The following is a 20,885-nucleotide window of genomic DNA, read 5'->3' on the forward strand; positions in this document are numbered from 1 at the left end:
ATTGTTAAAGTGTAGACTGATGCCCTACACAACGTTTTACATACGAGATTGTTAAAACGTAGACTGATACCCTACACAACGTTTTACATACGAGATTGTTAAAGTGTAGATATTAATGCCCTACACAACGTTTTACATACGAGGTTGTAAAGTGTAGATATTAATGCCCTACACAACGTTTTACATACGAGGTTGTAAAGTGTAGACTGATGTCCTACACAACGTTTTACAAAACTTAGTTCTGGTGATAACAATCAAGTACGGCTGATTTAATCTAAAACAACCCAATGGAGGTCATCAATGGCGGGTGCAAACTCATACACCCAGTTAGAGTAGTTCACCAATATAAAAAAGACATATTTGTGGAGCAGAAGTTTATTGGCGTAAAGTTACAGTACAAGGGTGTAAGCCACAGGTGATACAGGAAAGCACTCAGGCACCACAAACATGTGGCAGGACAATTGCTAAAATACGTGTAAATAAAATCAGTCATCAATTGCTAACAAAATTTCATGAAATGGCGTTCAGAACATACATTGATCTTATTAACTTGGTCTTCTGGTTATGAACCAGGCGTTGTTTTAAACCAATTAATATAAGGAAATCATCTTTAAATAATCAAAACGTCACTAATTTCAGTGTACCATAGAATACAAAGTTAAACCTATGATAAATAATAACACAGGTGAAATCATCCAAGCAACGGTACATATGCTTCAGCACAGCAGTGAATCTAGCAGTGTAAATTAATCAGTCCTGCTTTTTAATGCCCATAAGTGACCATACAAGAAGAATCACAATAGCAGTGAATACATACAGAGAATACTGAACACATTCCCTACATCAGTTCCCTGTTGGAATTTCTTAATCACTTGCCTTCATTACAGTTACTCCAATATTAACACCTATTCGGTATAAATGTGCTGTAATACTGGTAGCTGATTAGAAGATTGTTGACATATAAATAAAAAGAATAAAACTGATCACATTGACCATTTTCTGTATATTTAGTAAAGCTGACTCATCCCTGATACCTTCTGATATTCCATTCTGTGTGTTAAGTCTCACAAGGAGCAACAGATCTCATTCTTTGTTGTCCTGCATACAGCATAATCACTTCCCACCTCTATTCTTCAAATGTGGAGATCTACAATATTCTTCACAAAAAGTTTGCATTTATTTCTAGGCAAAAACGAGGGCGAGAAATCAAATTTTGCCATCTGGTGAAAAATCGGCTGGGGTATGTTATATCTTGACTTAGGAACTAATCACTTTTCAGTTTGAGTTTTGACAGTGTATTTTAGTAGTACAAAGAACTGCAGGAAAAACTTAATACAACAGATATTCAGCAGCATACAAAATTGTCAAGATTTTTCTTCATCAAAAGCCTGTTACAAAGAACTCTCATCATCAATATCTGCAGTTTTGAACTAAAGTTTGAAGCAACCAAATGCTGAAGATTCCATGCCACAGGGATCTCCTATAACTTATACAGGCTACATGGAAATAATGAGGCTAATGTACTAGGGGACAAACCAATAGTTGTAATCATCACCAAGAAGTGGGTCCTTCATATCTCTCCAAGCATATCTACAACTAATCAGCAATTACAAATACCATTCACCATGATTTCTTGGTCATTCCATGCCTTAGTCTAATGTCATACAGTAAGTTTCCTTCATGTTTGACAGCTATATCTAGAACATTCCATCCAAACGCCCTTTTAACATCAGCAATGACTATCAATGGTAGAAACAAAATTACTTGATTAAAAAAAAAGAGGGGAAAAAAAAAAAAAAAAACAATTACAAATCACCATACATTGTTAACTGAGAGAAGACTATATTTCAACACAAAGAAAAAACATATAAGCTTGCATTCTGATTCTCAGATGGTACCAAACTCTCCTCGAACACAATTTTTTCTGTTTGAGTGTAGTTTCGCGAATCTACTCTTGCATGAAACCAGGGCTACATAGGATCTCTGATTTATATCTTGTAGTGCTACCCACACATTAGGTTCAGATTCACTGAACCCCTCCAGTATGGTATCAAAACCACAGGCCCAGCAGTGTCTGTCGTCTGCTTGGATTCATCCAGCAGGTGGCATATGTCTGCCCATTCGTATCTCCACCAACATGCCACGTTACCGCTTTAGAGCCACATGATCGGTCATGTGAGCGGATGGCTGTGTCGGACCCCAGTGGCTGTCTCACTCAGCCGTGTGGGAGGGGATGCGCCCCTCAGGTGTGGCCGTGGGAAGCCCGTGGTTGGTGGTGTTTTTACCTGGCAGGCCACTTTAGCAGACACTGCTCATTGTGTGCACATCGTACTGTCAGAGACATTGCGGTAGCTAAGATCTTGTGTGATCGGTCACTTAGTTTTCATTTCATCTTTCTGCCATAGGCTGATTTTGTGAGTGGCGGTCCTAGTTGAAGGGACCTTGTGACAGCTGGGAGGCATAGAACATGCGGTCACCCTGGTATGTCGAGTCCTGGGACAACATGCCATCAGCCTGCGACTTGAAGTCATCAGCCAGGAAACTGTCCTGCAATCATAAACACCAAACAGACCTTCAGTTTTTTGAGTATAAATACATTCATCTCACAAGATTAATGCAGATAAAACACATGATACTGAAGAAGGAAACTAATGAACACACAACATGGTAAACAGATTACCTTTGTAAATATAAAAAAATTAGTTGAAGTCTAAAGTAACAATTTGTTCTGCATTTCTTTACAATGAGGGACTTGAAACATTCATCAATCCAACATTTTACAAATAATGGACAATAAACAACTATCAACAACAGAGGGTGTACACAAACCTGAGACAGTTCTGGCTGGGATAGCCCTGAGAGGCCAGGCTGGCTCATCTGGAACGACTGGCTCATTGACATAGGCCCTTGGGTTAAAGGACCCTGCGAAAATGGCTGGGAAATGCCATCCTGAAATAATTCAAAATGTTCTTAATAAAATTTCAAGGAATGATGATCATTGTCATTTTGTCCAAGTGCTTTGTATTTTGTGACTTTTTATTAGATGTCACATGAATTAAACTGAACAATTTAGACATATCTATAACATATCCCACCATTCTTTCGTACAGAAGTAAATAAATAACAACACATGACACGATGATTTAAGGAAAAAAACACAACAGAAAATAAAGTTCTGCACCATTTCACTTCATTTCGTATGCTTTATAAATTATAAATATTTCTATCAAAAAATTATGACTGCATACCATAAAGATGAAATGTGAACATTTCAACAGCAGAAGAACCACTGTGCAAATTTCTGTTCTTGCTTCTGGTATGTTTAAAAGCGGATTTTTTTCATCAATATAATGGTACTCTTTAACCTAACTGGAATAATATCACTAATAAATTACATCTATGTACAATCTTGTAAATAATGCAGCTATAAAATATTCTGTCAAGTTTGGATTACTATATACCAGATCACAAAAGTCATTCATAAATGAGATAATGAAGGTGTTGACAGTTGATTCAGTGTTTCAGGCATTGTCACCAACAAGGGAATTATCAGATCTTTTACCACAGGGTGTTGACAGATTATAAACCTGTCCATGTAGACTACAGTTGAGATAAACATGTGCTGAGTTGCTATATTCCCTTATACAAGCCTAAACCAAAATTACCAAACACTTCCCTTAGAAATAAACTGACTGCATGGACAACAATTAAAATTTATCACTTAAGGAAACTTAGGAATTTTAATTTGACAGCACCTCTGCAAAGTTACGTGACAAAACTATCCTGTTACTGCCCAGTACATACAACACCACACCTCTCTCATCAAATTTCAAGTGTGAGAAAGCAGTTTATGAATAGCATGCTATATTTAGATCTTCACCTGACTTGCCTGACTCTGACTGCCATTCTGACTCATCTGTGACCCCTGGGTGGTCTGCGTGTTGCTGTATCTGGGTGGTTTCTGGCGGTAGTTGAAGCCACGCTGGTTCTGTCGTGGATTACTCTTGTTGTCTGAGATACAAAACATACCAGATTATAACTAACTCATGTCTAAGTAGACAATCTCTCATTTTAACATGCCAAAGAAAAAGTTTGAATCAATAAGCTTCCATTAAATCTCAACATTCTTCAAATTTCTTTAATCATGCCTTTACTTATTCTCCATTATTGGAACCTACTCATTCCATTTTGGTTTATTATGATACTGATTGATATAAATATTTCATCATATCATCATAGCATAGCTTTGTTTTACAGCAATTCAATTGTTCATTCTCTCTTGTTGTTGTCTGCCTTCCATCATCATTATTAACAAGTTTGTGTCTAAAAGTTGACAAGGAATTTCATCCAAGCAATTTTCAGGCCAAGTACTTCCTTTGAACATCTATCAATGAATTTGTAACATATTAAAGGCTTTGTAACTGAATAGTTAATGTCTTGTAATATGTAAAACTTATTTTGGACACATCTAGAGTAAAGTACATTTCTAACATCTTTATTTTACATAAAGGCATGAATTATTTAACTTGAAATTAAATAAATTGCTTAAAGCAAAGTAAAGTAAAGGTATGAAAGCATGATTAGTTGTAATGTAGCATCTGCTGACTCTGCAAAACTATGTTAGTACTGTAGTTCTGCTACAGTAAAAGGCAATTTTTGAGCATGTTTATCATCAAAGGAATTATCCTGAATTACCAGTATTAAATACTGCTATTGAAAAAGAAATTTCAATGAGAAGACATACTCATGTGGACAGGTTGTTGAGTGTTGAATGGCTGTGGCATTGGGGGTATGAACATGTTGACAGGTACCGGCAAATTAAGGGCGGGGCCTGTGTAGGCACGCTCAGGTCCGATGTAGCTCAGTTGATCATGGTGACGAACCACAGCTGGTTCACGATATCCCTGGGCTGGACCACGAAAAATTCAAAACTTAATCTAAACATTTCAATCGTTTTTGGTAAGAAATTTGACTAAAGTTCGTAATTATCTATTAGCTACAATTCATATATACACATTTAGCTGTTATAATAGAACTATAGTTATAATATATATAATGAACTGTTTAGTCTTCAGGGAGTGCTGTTCGGTGGGTATTTAACCTCCATCAATTTTTTGAGGTAAGCTAAAAGTACTTTTCTATTTCATACTTTTGACAAACAAACCTTGAAATTCATCATGTTTTCTGTTTATAAGCCATGCAATGCACTGAAACCAGGCCCCACTTGTATAAAACATCTCAACTTGAGATTTCCTTAAATCGAGATTTTCCTCAGCTGATATCTCCTCAAAAACGGCTTGTATAAAATTTTCCCAAGGAACAGGAGGAAGGCATCGGCTAGGATGTCCTGAAATTCCTTGAGGAATTTTCATACAAGATATTTTCAAGGAGATATTAGCTGAGGAAAATCTCGACTTGAGGAAATCTCAAGTTGAGATGTTTTATACAAGTGGGGCCTGAACACATACAAAGAGAGTAAATCTGTAAAAGTTACAATAGGCAAACTTACTTCTGTCATACACACTTCCTGGGATAAGTACTTCTCGGGCATCAAACATGATGTTACTCATAAATCTACCACCCTATAATCAAAGGAAAACAAATTATTACAAATAAATACTTAAAATAAAGCATGAAGATATACCACACGATAGGAAAGGAGAGAAAATACTTTTGATCTGAACTTTACTAAAAACAGATACAGAATCATTGTAACTAGAAATATGCACCTGCCATTTTTGTGTTTTTCAAACAGGACCTTAACAAGATCTAAACAATTTAAAGCATCTTTTCCATCAACCTAAATGTGATGGATACAGCATAGCATTCAGAGATATAAAGCTGTTAGCTTCTGAATACAGATGGTCAACAAACTGACATACAGGATTGGCCGAGTTAACAAGCTTGCGTGGTTTGCTGAACTGTATCAGGCTCTCCTTGAGGTTGTTGAGTGGTCCTTCCACCAGACATTTCTGCTCCTTGTAATATGTCAACAGGTGATTCCACAAGGGTTGCTAGTAAATAGAGAATCAAAACCTGGTACAACAGGTGGAACGCAAAAAATATCATAACCAGGTACAACAGGTTGAACACAGAGCATAACATAACCAGGTACAACAGTGAAACATAGAAAATATCATAACAAGGTACAACAGGTGGAACATAGAAAATATCATAACCAGGTACAACAGGTGGAACATAGAACATAATATAACCAGGTACAACAGGTGAAACATAGAAAATATAACCAGGTACAACAGGTGGAACATAGAAAATATAACCAGGTACAACAGGTGGAATATAGAAAATATAACCAGATACAACAGGTGGAGCACAGAACATAACATAACCAGGTACAACAGGTGGAACATAGAACATAATATAACCAGGTACAACAGGTGGAACATAGAAAATATAACCAGGTACAACAGGTGGAATACAGAAAATATAACCAGGTACAACAGGTGGAGCACAGAACATAATATAACCAGGTACAACAGGTGGAACACAGAACATAACATAACCAGGTACAACAGGTGGAACATAGAACATAACATAACCAGGTACAACAGGTGGAACATAGAACATAACATAACCAGGTACAACAGGTGGAACATAGAAAATATCATAACCAGGTACAACAGGTGGAACATAGAAAATATCATAACCTGGTACAACAGGTGGAACATAGAAAATATAACCAGGTATAACAGGTGGAACACAGAACATAACATAACCAGGAACAACAGGTGGAACATAGAACATAACATAACCAGGTACAACAGGTGGAACATAGAAAATATCATAACCAGGTACAACAGGTGGAACATAGAAAACATCATAACCTGGTACAACAGGTGGAACATAGAAAATATAACCAGGTACAACAGGTGGAACACAGAAAATATCATAACCAGGTACAACAGGTGGAACATAGAAAATATCATAACCTGGTACAACAGGTGGAAAACAGAATATTGTAACCTGATACAACAGTTGGTTCGACAAGGGTTGCTAGTTAATAGAACACAGAATTACAACCTGGTACAACAGGTTGTTCCAAATTATATAAGTTTTGATAATAAAAGCAATTGCTTTGGTACATTTTCGGCAATAACACTCATCTATTTACTTCTGTATCAATATTCAGACAACTTGCTCATTGATTTATTAAGGATACTGTTACAAACCTTAGACAGGACTTTGGGGTTACCGACTATGATGATCCCATACCTAGTAAAGACAAAAGCAGATATCTCATAATCCAATCCTACATTCAAAATTACAAACACAATTACTTAAATGTTCTCTCAGTCATTTAGATTTTCATTACTAGAATGATTAATATTCTGAACCCAGTACAATTTGGTACTTACTTAGCCCGCGTCAAAGCTACATTAAGACGACGTGGATCATTTAGAAATCCAATTCCCTGGTGTTCGTTGGATCGGACACATGACAAAATGATAAAGTCTTTCTCCCTTCCTTGGAAAGCATCCACACTAGCTACTTCAATTTCCTGAAAGCAACACCATGGTAACTGTAAGGAGTCCAACATCAAGTCACACACTCAGAAAAGTGGCTCAATTACTACTAAACTGATACCAATGCCACACTTTTTACTTTGTACACTTAGACATATTGACTATAAATGCCATGGCTACATCACAAATGATCTCTAATTATGTCAGGGTAACTGTACCATTGGAAACTTGAAACAGTTCCTTGCCATACTACCTTACAATATTCCTTGCTATAATGAAGAATATAGTGCTTAGTGCTTTAGTGTAGTCTGACTACCTGGTCCATTCTCCTGCTGATAAAGTTCTTGTGCATTACTCAAAACAATGTATACCTACCCGACTACATGTACTGGACAATGTATACCTACCTGACTACATGTACTGGACAATGTATACCTACCTGATAGATTACATGTACTGGACAATGTATACCTACCTGACTACATGTACTGGACAATGTATACCTACCTGACTACATGTACTGGACAATGTATACCTACCTGATAAAGTTTCTTGTTGAGAGATCCACTGTACTGCATGTACTGGACAATGTATGCCCGCTGTCCCTCATATGGAGTAATGATACCAATCTGTTCTGGCTTGATGCTTGATCGCAGGAAACGAGTTGCAATTTTCTCTACATTGACTGCCTCAGTTCTATAATCAAGAGGGACCAACATTAATTCTGGATATACTTAAAAGTCATCAAAACAAGTATCAGCCTTTACTTATCTCCCTTTCTTTGTTTTGTTATTGGTCAATTCTGTGCTCTGTATACGGATTGCTTACATATACAGAGTTGGGGCCTCAATTTATGTCAGCTGGCGCCCACTCGATGTGACAGTGAGACATGAAAGAAAGTTGAAAGTTGACTTGTGGAGAACGTAGTTACCTGGTTTGGTCACAAGTAGGTAGATAATAACTTATACCTGTGATTTCAACACTGAAGATTAGGGCTAGTGTAAAGACAAGTCCTTGTGAACGCAAGATAATTATGGGATAATTGGATAGGTAAGTGAATGACAGCGAGATGTGTATGATGTCAAAGAAAACAAACAAGAAGATGCAAAAACATTACGCAGTAATTAAACAGAAGATTAATAAAAGTCAGTAAAAGAGAGGAAAACAAATTTTGGAGAGAATACTTTCAAGTTTTGCATTTAATATCGTTGGTCTGATGTGTTAGCTGAACATTCCAAGATCAATTTCTTGGCTCCCTGAGATCGATTTTGACATAATATTTGGGTGTGCATATTATGCAAGTAGAAGCTTTTTTAAACATTTTTAGACCCAAAAAGTACCTGTGCACATTGTGTCATTGTGCAAATTACGCTGGTTTTTACGGTAAATTATAATATTTTTAAGGTTCTGATGTAAACAGGACAATGTTACACAGAAAAAAAATGCCATAAGTGTTAAACAGAAATCAATAATCATGTTTTTCCTAAAGAACCAATAATCAACAGATCCATATATGCATGAAATCAAGGTCATAGCATATCTAAGGAGAGTCTATGATTTCTCAACACTATTAACTCTGGTCAGTGAAGTAGCATTGCTGATATTCTGCAGTATAATGGGTGTTGATGTTACCTGTTGAGATAGGAGGTGCCGGAACTGGAGATTTCCTCCTGGCCTGACGTCGTGTAGAAGAACATGGGCTTGTCTGCCTGTGGCCAAGGTATGTCAAGATTCTTCCTTGTGCGATCAGCTGTGAAAACGATTTTTTTTTTTGTAATTAGCAAACATTCATATTTAAAGTTCACTCTAGATGAAATCTTTTCTTCCATATCATGTTGGAAGCAGTAAGAATGTTAATAGTACTTTGTATTAGTTTTACCATATCAAGTCCTATCTGGACTACTCATATAAAATGTAAGATTTTCATAGGAACTGTTACACCAAATGCTGTACCTGGAGCAACTCCATTCTGTAAGGAACCTTCGTAAAAGATGTTTGAGGGGAAGGCGCTGAGTGCTGGGTGCATTCTGTACTGGACTTGGAGTCTGATAGGTCGAATGCCTAGGACTACCAAACGCTCAAACAGAGACTGAGACAAGCCAGCACGGGCTGCCTTCTTGCACATTACCACTGGTCCAAGCTGGCAGTGGTCCCCAACCAGAATCAGCTGTGGAAAAACATGTAACAATCAGTAACCTATATATCAGATGACACTTATGACAACATCATTTTTGTTTTCAACAAACTTCTGAATTTCAAACCATATGCATGTTTACTTTGAAAGGTTTTCACAATTTGCTATCAATCTTAATTTCCTCTCCTCAAGTGGTAATGCTGTGTGTTGAAATATTGCCATCCTTGAGCATAAAATCAGAGGGCTTACTTGTCTGCATCCTAGAATCACAGGAATCATGCACTCAGGTTCTGTGGCCTGGGTACTCTCATCAATTAGAACTGAGCGGAATTGCATCTTCCCAAGTCTTGGGTCCCCTGCTCCCACACATGTACAGCAGATAACGTCGGCATGCTGTAAACATGTAATAAACAGATGCTCAATCATGTCTTCTGTCAAATAGCCATATTTACCATTTTCAGGTAAAAATTCATAAAATACGGAATTCACAAAACATGCAAAATACAGTAACAGTAAATGCTGAATCAACAATTAATGTTATTTTGGTGACAAGATTCAATGACTCAATCTAATGAGAATTTGATATTTTCCTGTCTACGCATATGTTTAACTAGTGCCTTTACAGACCTGTAGAAGTTCCTTCTCACACTGTTTCTTTAGGGAGCGGTATCTCTTCTCATCAGCAGATGACAGCTCACCAGTCTCATCTTTAAGCTGCTGCAGCTTCTGCAGCTCTGGTACACTGAAATTAAAAAAGAGGGGCATAGAACTAATACACTACTGATACCTTAATAAGCTCCAGACACTTGCTCTTGCTTCCAGATCGTCACAATTAAAGATTGTTTTGTAAATACCTCCATCAAATCATACTTTGGTAAGGATGTTGTGTCTAGAATATCATACAATACTTCACACAATTTGCAGTATTTCAGTTCATTGTAAGTCTATTCTTTACATGAAACTGATTTCGAGCAATTGGACTTATTAGAAGTATGAAAAGACAATACTGTAACTAATTGTATACAGTCACAGCCAGTTTGTACTTGTTTACATAATGCCAAGATTAAAGTATCTATCTACATGTGTTTCTAACTTTAAATTCCAAACACTGTGAAAGTTGCAGATATGCCCAGTGGAGTTATCTCCCTTCTAATAGTTATCATTTGATTTCAGAGTTATTTCCCGTCTACTTTCAACTTAACACTAGCTACTGACAGTGGAGATCCTGCCCATGTTACTACTAACAAGTGATGCAGAACAACTCTATCATGGAATGATATCTAACTATGACAATGTTGCTTATAATATTGAATACAGACCATGTAGATAACTTCAAAATTGTCTTCGGAAGACAGCGTCAAAATAATGATCCTTTAACAAAAAGTTTGGAAGATATAATCTATACATAGGTGATTTAAAAATATCACATTAGTATTATATTTAAGAGCATAAATCACTTTAAAAACCTATCTGTCTGTCTCAATCTGCCTCCACCAATCTGTCTCCATTTGTTTGCTTCCTACCAAATACTCACCTTTCGATATTTCTGATCTGGTTGTGTAAAGACAGGAAAGAGACTGGAGACTCAATAGCTTCACGACTCTTAGCACAAAGACGCACCACCTAGAAAAACACAAAATCTTTCACCATACAATGGGACAAATTGAATTATGTCAGAATTATGGTTTACAACCATCTTTATCTGTGAAGAATCTAATATCAAATGACAACAAGAGATACTGTTTGTTTGTGATCACATACAATGATGACATCACAGATTATGTATCAAAACAGAATGTTTTACAACCAATACGGCTGATTTTCAAAACATTTGCATTTACTTCCCTGAAATGGTTTTACTCATTTCAAGAATTTCATTTGTCACCTTTCTGAATTTCACAAGGATGACATTTACTGACCTTTAGTCCAGTCCTATGGATCTTCTCAGTGAGCTGGTCGACAGCGATGTTTGAAGGAGCACACACAAGGACCTGACCACTGTTCTGTTTGGCCAGATGGTAAACCACAGTTGCTGAAGTAACAGTCTTACCGGTTCCTGGTGGACCCTGCAGAGAAAAATGACAATACATCTAGAAATCTTAATTCAACAATGGTCTCTTTTGATCTTAGGTAAACTGATTAATTCCAATGCGACAATCTATTCAGCTAGGACAATTTTTTCCCTTACTATAATTTATACATCAACATAACTCATTCAAAACACTCCAAATTTTACAGTGATGGTTCATGTTTTTTCATTAAAATACAAGGTATAAGAGCAAGGCCGACATTTTTTATTTTTACCTGAATGAGACTTAGGGGACGTTGCAGCACAGTCTTGACTGCGTACACCTGGGAGTGATTGAGTTCTGGCAGATTGAGGGCACTGAAGCGTTTGGGAAGCTGACACTTGATGACCACATCCTCAACCTCGTGTCCCAACAGTTTGTGGTAAATGTAGCCCCACACTGATGTCTCATCCACTGCAAATGTCTTCAGAGCTGCCTGCATTCTGTTGATAGATACAAAATCTCTCAATGAAGTAAAATGCATTCAGTTTCTAGGCATAAAACAATATTATAAGACTCTTTTCTATATGGGTATGTAGGATAGGGATATTCCACCCGAGGGGTCACAAAATGTGGTAAAACCCGAGGCTTTCAACCATATTTTGTGATCCCGAGGGTGGAATATCCCTATCCTACATACCCATATAGAAAAAAAGTTTTTTCTCTCATTTCTAATCTCATATTATCAAATATTTGCACTCACCTCGCGGTAGCCATCACTGGACGCCGCCATTTTTCAGATTTCTATTTTTTTCCTTGGGCCATATACATAAAAAATATGCTGAAATAGATTCTCCATCCCCGAATTTTGCAAACTGTGTTTGCGGTTGAAAACATAATATGGACTTTGAACGTAAACATCCAACGTCAGTGTTTAACTGTTTTTTCTTCAAGCGGGCTGGGTCAAATACCCTGTCAAATACATCACCCAGAGACATGCGTACGTGTTCAAATATAGTGCCTTAAAACACGCAATAAAACAACACTTTTCTTTTTAATATTTACTATTGCTCAATGTATAATATATCATTAACACTTTTTACATCTTTGAACATGTTGGTCAAGTTATTAATACTACTTCACTGTCAATAGTAATCTTACAAATCTTACACATTTATGAATGGAATTCTTGGTTTGCTTGTGAGATGACGTCACTTACGTCACACATTTCGCGCCACACCGACAGGAGGAAAGTTAGTCATTGTCACTTTCAATCACACGTGGACGACGGCGGAAAGGCAGAGTCCCAGGGTTGGTGATGTTGATATTTATAAAACAGTTTTGTTAATACGAGCCTGCAAACAATGACTCCAATCGACTATGCGTGTTTGTGGATGAAGCGGATGACGAGGACATAGTCGATGAGTGCGCGGGAAAAAACTATGAATTACTCCGCGCGCGAGGCTTTATTACACAGGCGCCTGTGTAATAAACGTCTATCATGACCATGTTTATTGCCCTGGACAGGCCTATCTGACACAGGTGGAAATGAGAGAAAATTACTTACAAACCTGACATCACTCATTTCAACTAAATTGTTAAAATCATGGTACACACTGGTACACTTTCACTTAGAACTTAAGGCAAATGGTGTATCATCTGATTAGAAAGTAAAAAATGTAACTGTGCGAGTATCCATGTGAAAGTAGATCGAATCACCAGTAATCATGGAAGTCTTAACAGTAATGTAATCATAATAAAGTGTACCTGTCAAATGATGTTGATTTCCAGACAAAGTCCACTACAAAGTTATGTGTACAGTCAGTAGGCACCCCAGCATTACTCTTCAGTTCAATGGCCACCTCGTCACTATGATCTGTGCACTGTTAAGGCAACAATATCAACCAGCGCCAACTCACAAATACAATTATCTCAGGTCAGTCTTCTAATAATACCAATTCTAAAGACAAAATTCACCTACCCTGATACATCACAATCAGGTAAGTGAATCAAGCTGGTCTGACAACAGTATAAGAATGTACCAACTTTCTCTTACAATACCCTAACAATCAGAATTTTGTGAAGCAATATCTAACCAATGAAAATTAGCTCAAATGAAACTAATATTGGTAGGAGATGCAGATCATGTCATCTGCTGTTATCTGTAGGTATGAAAGGATACTGTCTGGTATCTTGATGACATGGCCAACACCTGACCATGGCTTATGTAGTTCTCCCATGTAACGAATCCTCAACTCGTCTCCATGCATCAGCTTCATTTCTGAAATTCACAAATAAATGTAAAGACACTGTTTACAGTCTGTACCTAAAATAGGTACAGGTGTGCCAGAGTTAATAACTTAAACACACTGTTTACAGTCTGTACCTAAAATAGGCACAGAGGAGCTAGAGTTAATAACTTAAACACACTGTTTACAGCCTGTACCTAAAACAAGTACAGGTGTGACAGAATAAATCTATTTTTACTTCCCTGTACTGCTGTCATGATCATTATCTATACAACTTGAGTAAACACACATCCGTTTAAGAATCTCTGAGCAAGAAGGATTAAATAAGGAATCTAACCAAGGAAAAATGTTTCATTACATGAATGTTTCCAGACTTTTTCCTATCAGTTATTAACTATTATGAGTTTTTACCAAATAAGGACATAACCCTAAATACAAGTAAGCTTTATTACAACTTTACTGGGTACTAATTTATTGTTTTCATCTGATATTGGACATCATTACACTTAATTTCTTGTGCATGCTTTTATCTGATATTCTAACATGATTTCACAACACAGTACAAAATTGTACACATACCTTCATTGGCCTTTGGGAGATGGAAGTAAGTGATGCGCTTCTTGTTCAGGCCAACATCCCAGCGCACTACAATATTATCTTGGGTCTGAGACTCCTTCAGCTTTTTATCATAGTCAGCCTCCAACTTGACAAGGGGACCAAAGATGTTTTGGTACTGATAAGCATCATCATACCTACAAAATTAAGACTTAAGTGATTGTCTACACACAGCCAATGGAATTATCTACATATCACCAATATAAACATCTAGCCTTGCTGAAGTTTACTGTGAAGAGATCTGAAATTTCACTTCTACTGGACCTGATGTATTAGTTATATTGACAAGCCTATGATTATCTTGAGCTTCCTTTACACATACCTGAGGAGAACCTGCTGGGGCTCCTCATCTACTCCTGGCTTCTCTAAATCCTCCAGTGTGGCATCAGGATTGTCTTTCCACAACTCCTCCAGTTTGTTTATCTGCTGGGCGGAGATCTGTCGTCCTCGCATCTGCTCTTGGTCGGAAGGCACCTTCACAAGCCAGGCTAAAAATTGGCGATCCTGGATCAGGGGTTGCCACTGGCTGGGGTCCCTGTAACACAGATCATGCATATAACAAATATTTTTTTATCAAATACTTTAACCAAACATAATAAGTCATTGTTAAAGAAGATAAAAATGTCTACAGGGCATGGAAGCCCAATATCCCACACAAATCAGAATCTGATCAGGTGTAGAATAATGTAAAACACGGGGTAAATATAAACAAAATCTGATGAGATCAACTCAGAATGTGACACAACAGCCACCGAAAGACATGGATAAACACTATTGGTGTACTGATAATTTCAATATTTTGAAATGCAAAGCACTCGACTGTGAACTCATTTATAATGAGACAATCTAAAACATTTCAGAATTCTTGTATCATCTATGCCTAATCTATCACTTTCTCAGTGGAATCAACAGAACAACAAAATGCTAGTGTCCACCTACCTTGTATTTGCATATTGTTATGAACAATTGTTTAAAACATGACATTTGTCACAAATTCAAAGCAAAGTAAGAATCATGATGTGATGTATGATTCAGAATTTTTAATCAGAACTAATCTCCTGTTCAATCAAAATTACATAACTAAAGAAAAATACAAAAGCAGGTCTATTACAACCAGCAGAAATGAATGTAAACATGGCAGATCGTGACATTGTGATTGACATTTTTTTTATAATTTCTAGAACAGTCCTGGGTATAGAAATTCTTTTTAGTCTTGTAAGTTGCTGTCAATCTTTACTTCAGCTGTTTAAGTCATTCCTTGTGTTTGAAGTTATTAACTAGTTTGACAGATAACACATCTCACGAATTCATGTACCACTACAACACTAGTACAATTTGTACAGACGACAAATATCAAACAGAAAAATACAGAATTCCTCACTTATCTGTAAGTAATAAATTCTTTACACTTCAGATGTTCATGCAAAATGAAAATGCAAAAGAAATTGATTTACATCAATTTAGTGTCATAAATGAATGCAAAAAAAAAAAAAAAAAGATTCCCAACACTAGATAACACTATATCCACCCTCCCTCCCACCCACCAATCGCAAGGGCACACAACTATCTTTTTCAATCTATTTAAATGAACCCAAGAAAACTTTTAAAACTGAAATGTTTATTTCACATCAGCTGACAGTTGATATACAGTATAACCTCATTGAATTGTCGTCCAATGTAACACTAAGCTTGCATACTACTATTTGTCATGATGTTTCAACAATAAAAACAAATAAATAAAAATGAATTAAAACTATCATCACACAGAAAATTGCTTTTGCTGTAAAAATTGTGTGTTCAAATTACCTGCTTATTAGAATTGAGAAAGTTTTACCAAATCTTATTAAAGGATACAATCTGGAGTCATGTCTGTGATGGGAGACCTGCGATAACCAGTCCAACAAATCATTATGCCTCTAATTAGTTAAAACAAGTGAAATCTTTTCTTAAATGTCACCTTTGTGTAAGAAATGGGTGTATTACATAGCAAAGCAGGTTATATCATCTCTTTAGAAGGTCAAATGCAAGACTTTCTCTAGAGTAGTTCATGAAAATATACCAGATCATGTGTGGCTTACTACTTACCAGTTCATATCTTTCAGGTTGGTTAGTGTGGCACAGGGCTGTCTACACAGCAGTACCACTACAGAGTCAGCTTTGGCTGGGATGAAGCCAAGCAAGAACACATTACGACAACCACAGTTGTAGCACTCAAGCACTGTCTCCCCTAGTGGACCATCCTTGTGGAGGGTCACCTCCTTTGCTTTCGCTCTCACCAAGTGGTTGATGATGTGGCTGGGAAAAGGAAACAGAATCTGATTTTGACTTTGAGTGTAATAAAGTCCTACATACATATCATTAAAAGTTCAAATTTACAATATGGAATCTGCAGAAATTCTGATGATCAACCAATGAGATGTTATCCAATATCAAAGCTGAATGACATACAATATTATCCTGGAGAAAGATTTCGGGTCTGTATAATTAATAAAGATCTTATTGAAATTCTTATCAAAAATATTTCATGTCTATCATAAACTAGATACCATGTTTCCTATCTCCTGCATGTGTTTCAGAAAGTATACAAAGTACTTCAAGTTAGCATTTGGTAGTGTCTAGATGCAAGGTAACAACTAGGAAACACTACTCACCTTCCTGAAGTGTTGCCGCGGCCATTACAAAACCACTTCTTTGTTGAGTTGCACAAGACCACACATGCAGGGTCATGTATCCCACAGTACCTATCAATATATATAATATCAGATTTTAGCACCATAGGATGTACAACAACTTTCAAATAAATACACTTATCAAAATAAAACATTTCTCTTTAAAACATTAAGAAAGTATGAAGGAGCTTACGAGCATGCATGTTTGGGGAGATCTTTCATATAAAACTGTTCTTCTTCCTCTTCCTCAAAGTTGAGCTCACCCACTCCCTGTGTGATGACTCCAATACCCTTATCCAGGCCATTTTGTAGTGGTATTTCGACACCATTGGGTTGCTGCAAATTAAGATTTTTTTTTCAGTTATATTAAAACTCAAAATTAGTTTTCCCTAGTGAAAAACTCATCAAAGAATAACCTTCTCTTAGGATTTGAGATGTTTCCATATAAAGAAAAGCATTTAAACAGTTTTGGTACTTCAAATTTAATTTTTTAAATTGATATATTTAGCACCTACTGTAATAAAGGAATTACCTATATAGGGATCTCACTTACAATTTTACATCAACCAATATCATAATGTTTAGGAAACAAGACTGATACAAGCCAACTATTTTTGTTGGTCATTCTCTTGATTTTTTTTTAAACAAATGATATGAATATTCCACTGAAAATTTGCTATGTAGGAATATAATTTTTTTCTTATTAATACAGTCAAACTTTGCTATCTCAAACCAGCACCTGTGGGAAAATCTCCAGATAACTGAGTATTTGAGTTCAAATGTTTGGTGTGAAGTTTGGCGGGGACCAACAAACAAGGTTTTCATGTTAACGAGTTGAATAATTGGTACATACCAATGTTGTTATGTTCAGGTGGTGCCAGTAACACTTTGCTGTCTTTTTTGCCCTTTATTATATATTTCAAGGGTGTGAAATTTTTTTCAATGCAATAGCCCAGGGCTGTTAGCCTGCTAAAATCCATGAACCCGATACAACATTGTACTAGCCCCAAATGTTTCCACAACTATGTGAAGTATTACAAAATTTGTTGATGTTTTACAACTGTTTAGCAAATTAACTGAAACACCTCTTATAAAATTAAGCATACATGTATCTATATCATTAAAAAACTCATCCACTGAAAATCAAATAATAAAAATTAGAAAAAAGTCCCGATTTCAGCACCAGCAGTTAGAGAATACACCATAAACAAACATTAGTACCTCTGTTTTAGCTAGATTCTTGCCAACTTTTGGATAGATCAACTTCAAATCTTCACCAAGATTCTCATATCAAATAAAAAGTATTACTATGATGACCAATGATTGCTATTTTGATGGTTGGTATTACCTTCTGAGTACTTTTTTCAATAAAAAAAAAAAACTGGTACTTTTGCCAAATGGGTTGGACATTGTATGCCAGGGTATTTTATAATCAGTAAAAAACTTAATTCTCCAATGAAATTTCATTTTTAACTAAAAGAAGCAACTCTTATCTTATATGATTGAAATGTTATGAGAGATAATAAAAAAAGAAATAATTTGAATTTTTTTTTGTGTTGAAGGGAAAAATGTGCACAGAAAGTCACTAACAACCGCCTCCCCTTCAATCCAGTGGGCCTGTAATTTCCAATAGCCCAAGCTGAAAATTTGATTTGGTAACCCTGGCATCAGGCTATTTGATTTGTAAATCGCTGTTATTTCTATTTCAATATTAAGATACAGAATTTAACATTTTTTTGTTTAAAATAATCTTAGAAAAATAAAAACTATACAAAATTAAAGTGAGTGTCCATACTCTGGCCTTGACCCCTATACGACCTTATTATTTACTGACTTATAAACAGACCTTTATTACAGGTCAAACATGCCCATTACGCACCATGCATTTATGTTTACTAATATATGTGTAATTGTGAAATTATGTTAAGAAGGCTGTTTAATGCAATGTCAATATAACTTAATGCATGAATTTGTACAACTGGAGACCAAACTGTGTGACCATTTAGACATGTACATGTACATTAGTTTTTTAAGTGGTTCTACAATGGTGTTTTTGGAAATGTGTAATTAACTTGTTCCTTTCACCTTTTATTGCCATTCAAGCCCAAATACTTTATATTTTATAGGCTTTTCACTGACATCAGGTTATAAGTTTACTGTAATCAAGATCAATATTGAAGTAGATTGCAGTATTTGATGGTCACTTTTGTTTTCACTGCTGGAATGTCAAACTTCCTTTAAGAAAGTTATAGTATTTGCTAATGAGATGTACCATGTCACTTTGAGAAAATGGAAAACAAAAATCATATAGCCATGGGTCATAGTGAAAATCACAATATCACAACATTTGTTGGGTGTAAAGATGTTTTTGCATTACTACATACATAAAGAACATGTAAAGTTAATAACTTTTGTGTTCCTAAATGGGTTTTCAGATAACATGAAGCAATATTTATATGTGATCTGTAGCAAGCTGTTGTAATCCCTGGAATTCCATGTGGTAGAAAGCTGAATAATTTTCAAATTCATGGTGATAACCTTTGTGACAAATTATTCTTGTCATGCACTAAACTTTTGACATTTTAAATATTGGGCACAGGTAAATAACAGCTGTGAGAAGACAGGACTTTGTTGATATTACAGGTCAGTGATTGAACAAACACAAAAGCTTTCTGCCTTTTTACCCTTTTATCATTTGTCCCGGGTATAACACGATCTCATTACCCATAAGGGGAAGTAAAATAACTTTAGTCATACTGATCAAATACTTTTGATTTGGCCCATCTGATGCCATGATTTTAATTTACATCATTAACAAGATAAATAATATACATCATATATCTATCATTCTGAAACAGCCAATATTGTATCTATTGTGTACATTTTATTTCTCGGACCATCCATTTTCAATATTTTGCAATGCAAATTATGAAAATCTTCGAATTTGAAATTAAGACACAATTTTGGAAAAATATATATAGCCAAATATTTGACTAACTATGATTTAGCATGTTCTAAACTTACGCTGACATAGCCATAACTTTTGACTTCCAACATTTGGCATGTTATGCAACTTACAATGTGTTCACTTTAAGGTTCCTAAAATATTTATGAATACTATTTGAAGTTAAGAAAGAAAGACATGTGCTATGATAATACGACATTCCAGGTGTCGTATTCAAGATACAAAATCGCGATCAACCACTTGAATAAAGTCAAGATGGCAGTTTATCATGTGGCCACATGTCCCATATCGCACATGGCAGAAGTGGTGTTAATGTCAACCATCTTAGCACATCGATTTGTTATACCTGACTTTGGCTCTGTCCTGGTTCTAGCTGAGAGGCTTGAGTCTGCGACTGAGTTTGTGAGGGCAATGTAAAATCTGTGAAGTCGAAGTCTGTGCCTTGTGTGTCCGCTCCGAGGAGATCTTCCTCGGTGTCCAGGAACGTGAGTGTTTGGGAATTTGGGGCATACGCGTCAACACTCATCATGTCATGGCCGTTTCCTTAGAAATATATAAAAGTAAGGGGAACCAAAAATGACAGCTTTAGTAAAACTGCTCAAAACACGTTAAATTTTGAACTGAAAGTAGAAATGTTTTCCCAATGTTTCACGCCATTTCGTTCTTCTCGTAGCTGACGTCACGACTACACTTAAATTGATGACGTTTCAACAGTGTGCACTTTTTACATTGACGTATTTCTCATTCACCTGCAGAATTT

General features: G+C 36.1%; 1 protein-coding gene across 2 annotated transcripts; it reads right to left on the reverse strand.

Moving 5' to 3' along the window:
- Nucleotides 1–359: 359 nt before the first annotated feature.
- Nucleotides 360–20,782, reverse strand: LOC132556345 (regulator of nonsense transcripts 1-like). Of its 2 annotated transcripts, none has more exons than XM_060220736.1 (24): nucleotides 20,472–20,782; nucleotides 17,354–17,496; nucleotides 17,143–17,232; nucleotides 16,577–16,786; nucleotides 14,814–15,026; nucleotides 14,456–14,628; nucleotides 13,810–13,908; nucleotides 13,395–13,503; nucleotides 11,923–12,130; nucleotides 11,538–11,684; nucleotides 11,153–11,241; nucleotides 10,246–10,360; nucleotides 9,868–10,011; nucleotides 9,438–9,651; nucleotides 9,117–9,234; nucleotides 8,024–8,180; nucleotides 7,377–7,519; nucleotides 7,191–7,233; nucleotides 5,883–6,014; nucleotides 5,510–5,582; nucleotides 4,745–4,909; nucleotides 3,890–4,011; nucleotides 2,830–2,949; nucleotides 360–2,547 (listed from the first exon to the last, which is right to left on the reverse strand). In XM_060220736.1, the coding sequence occupies exons 1-24, from the start codon at nucleotides 20,652–20,654 to the stop codon at nucleotides 2,428–2,430; spliced, it is 3,330 nt and encodes a 1,109-aa protein (XP_060076719.1). In that variant the 5' UTR covers nucleotides 20,655–20,782; the 3' UTR covers nucleotides 360–2,427. The 2 variants fall into 2 exon arrangements, with proteins under 2 accessions (XP_060076719.1, XP_060076718.1); XM_060220735.1 differs by having other exon boundaries at nucleotides 3,881–4,011.
- Nucleotides 20,783–20,885: the final 103 nt, after the last annotated feature.

This window comes from Ylistrum balloti, unplaced genomic scaffold, assembly GCF_031769215.1.
Source record: "Ylistrum balloti isolate Yb309-2 unplaced genomic scaffold, AGI_CSIRO_Ybal_v1 Utg370566, whole genome shotgun sequence".
NCBI classification, from domain to species: Eukaryota; Metazoa; Mollusca; class Bivalvia; order Pectinida; family Pectinidae; genus Ylistrum; species Ylistrum balloti.

Bases quoted from the DNA above. Each gene is read 5' to 3' on its own strand.
- LOC132556345 (XM_060220735.1), bottom strand. From the start codon at position 20,654: ATGATGAGTGTTGACGCGTATGCCCCAAATTCCCAAACACTCACGTTC. The intron at 7,234-7,376 runs GTAAGTACCAAA...TGTCTTTACTAG, and splicing joins GTAGCTTTGACGCGGGCTAA to GTATGGGATCATCATAGTCG. The intron at 5,583-5,882 runs GTATGTCAGTTT...CTTTGATTATAG, and splicing joins TTGTTAACTCGGCCAATCCT to GGTGGTAGATTTATGAGTAA.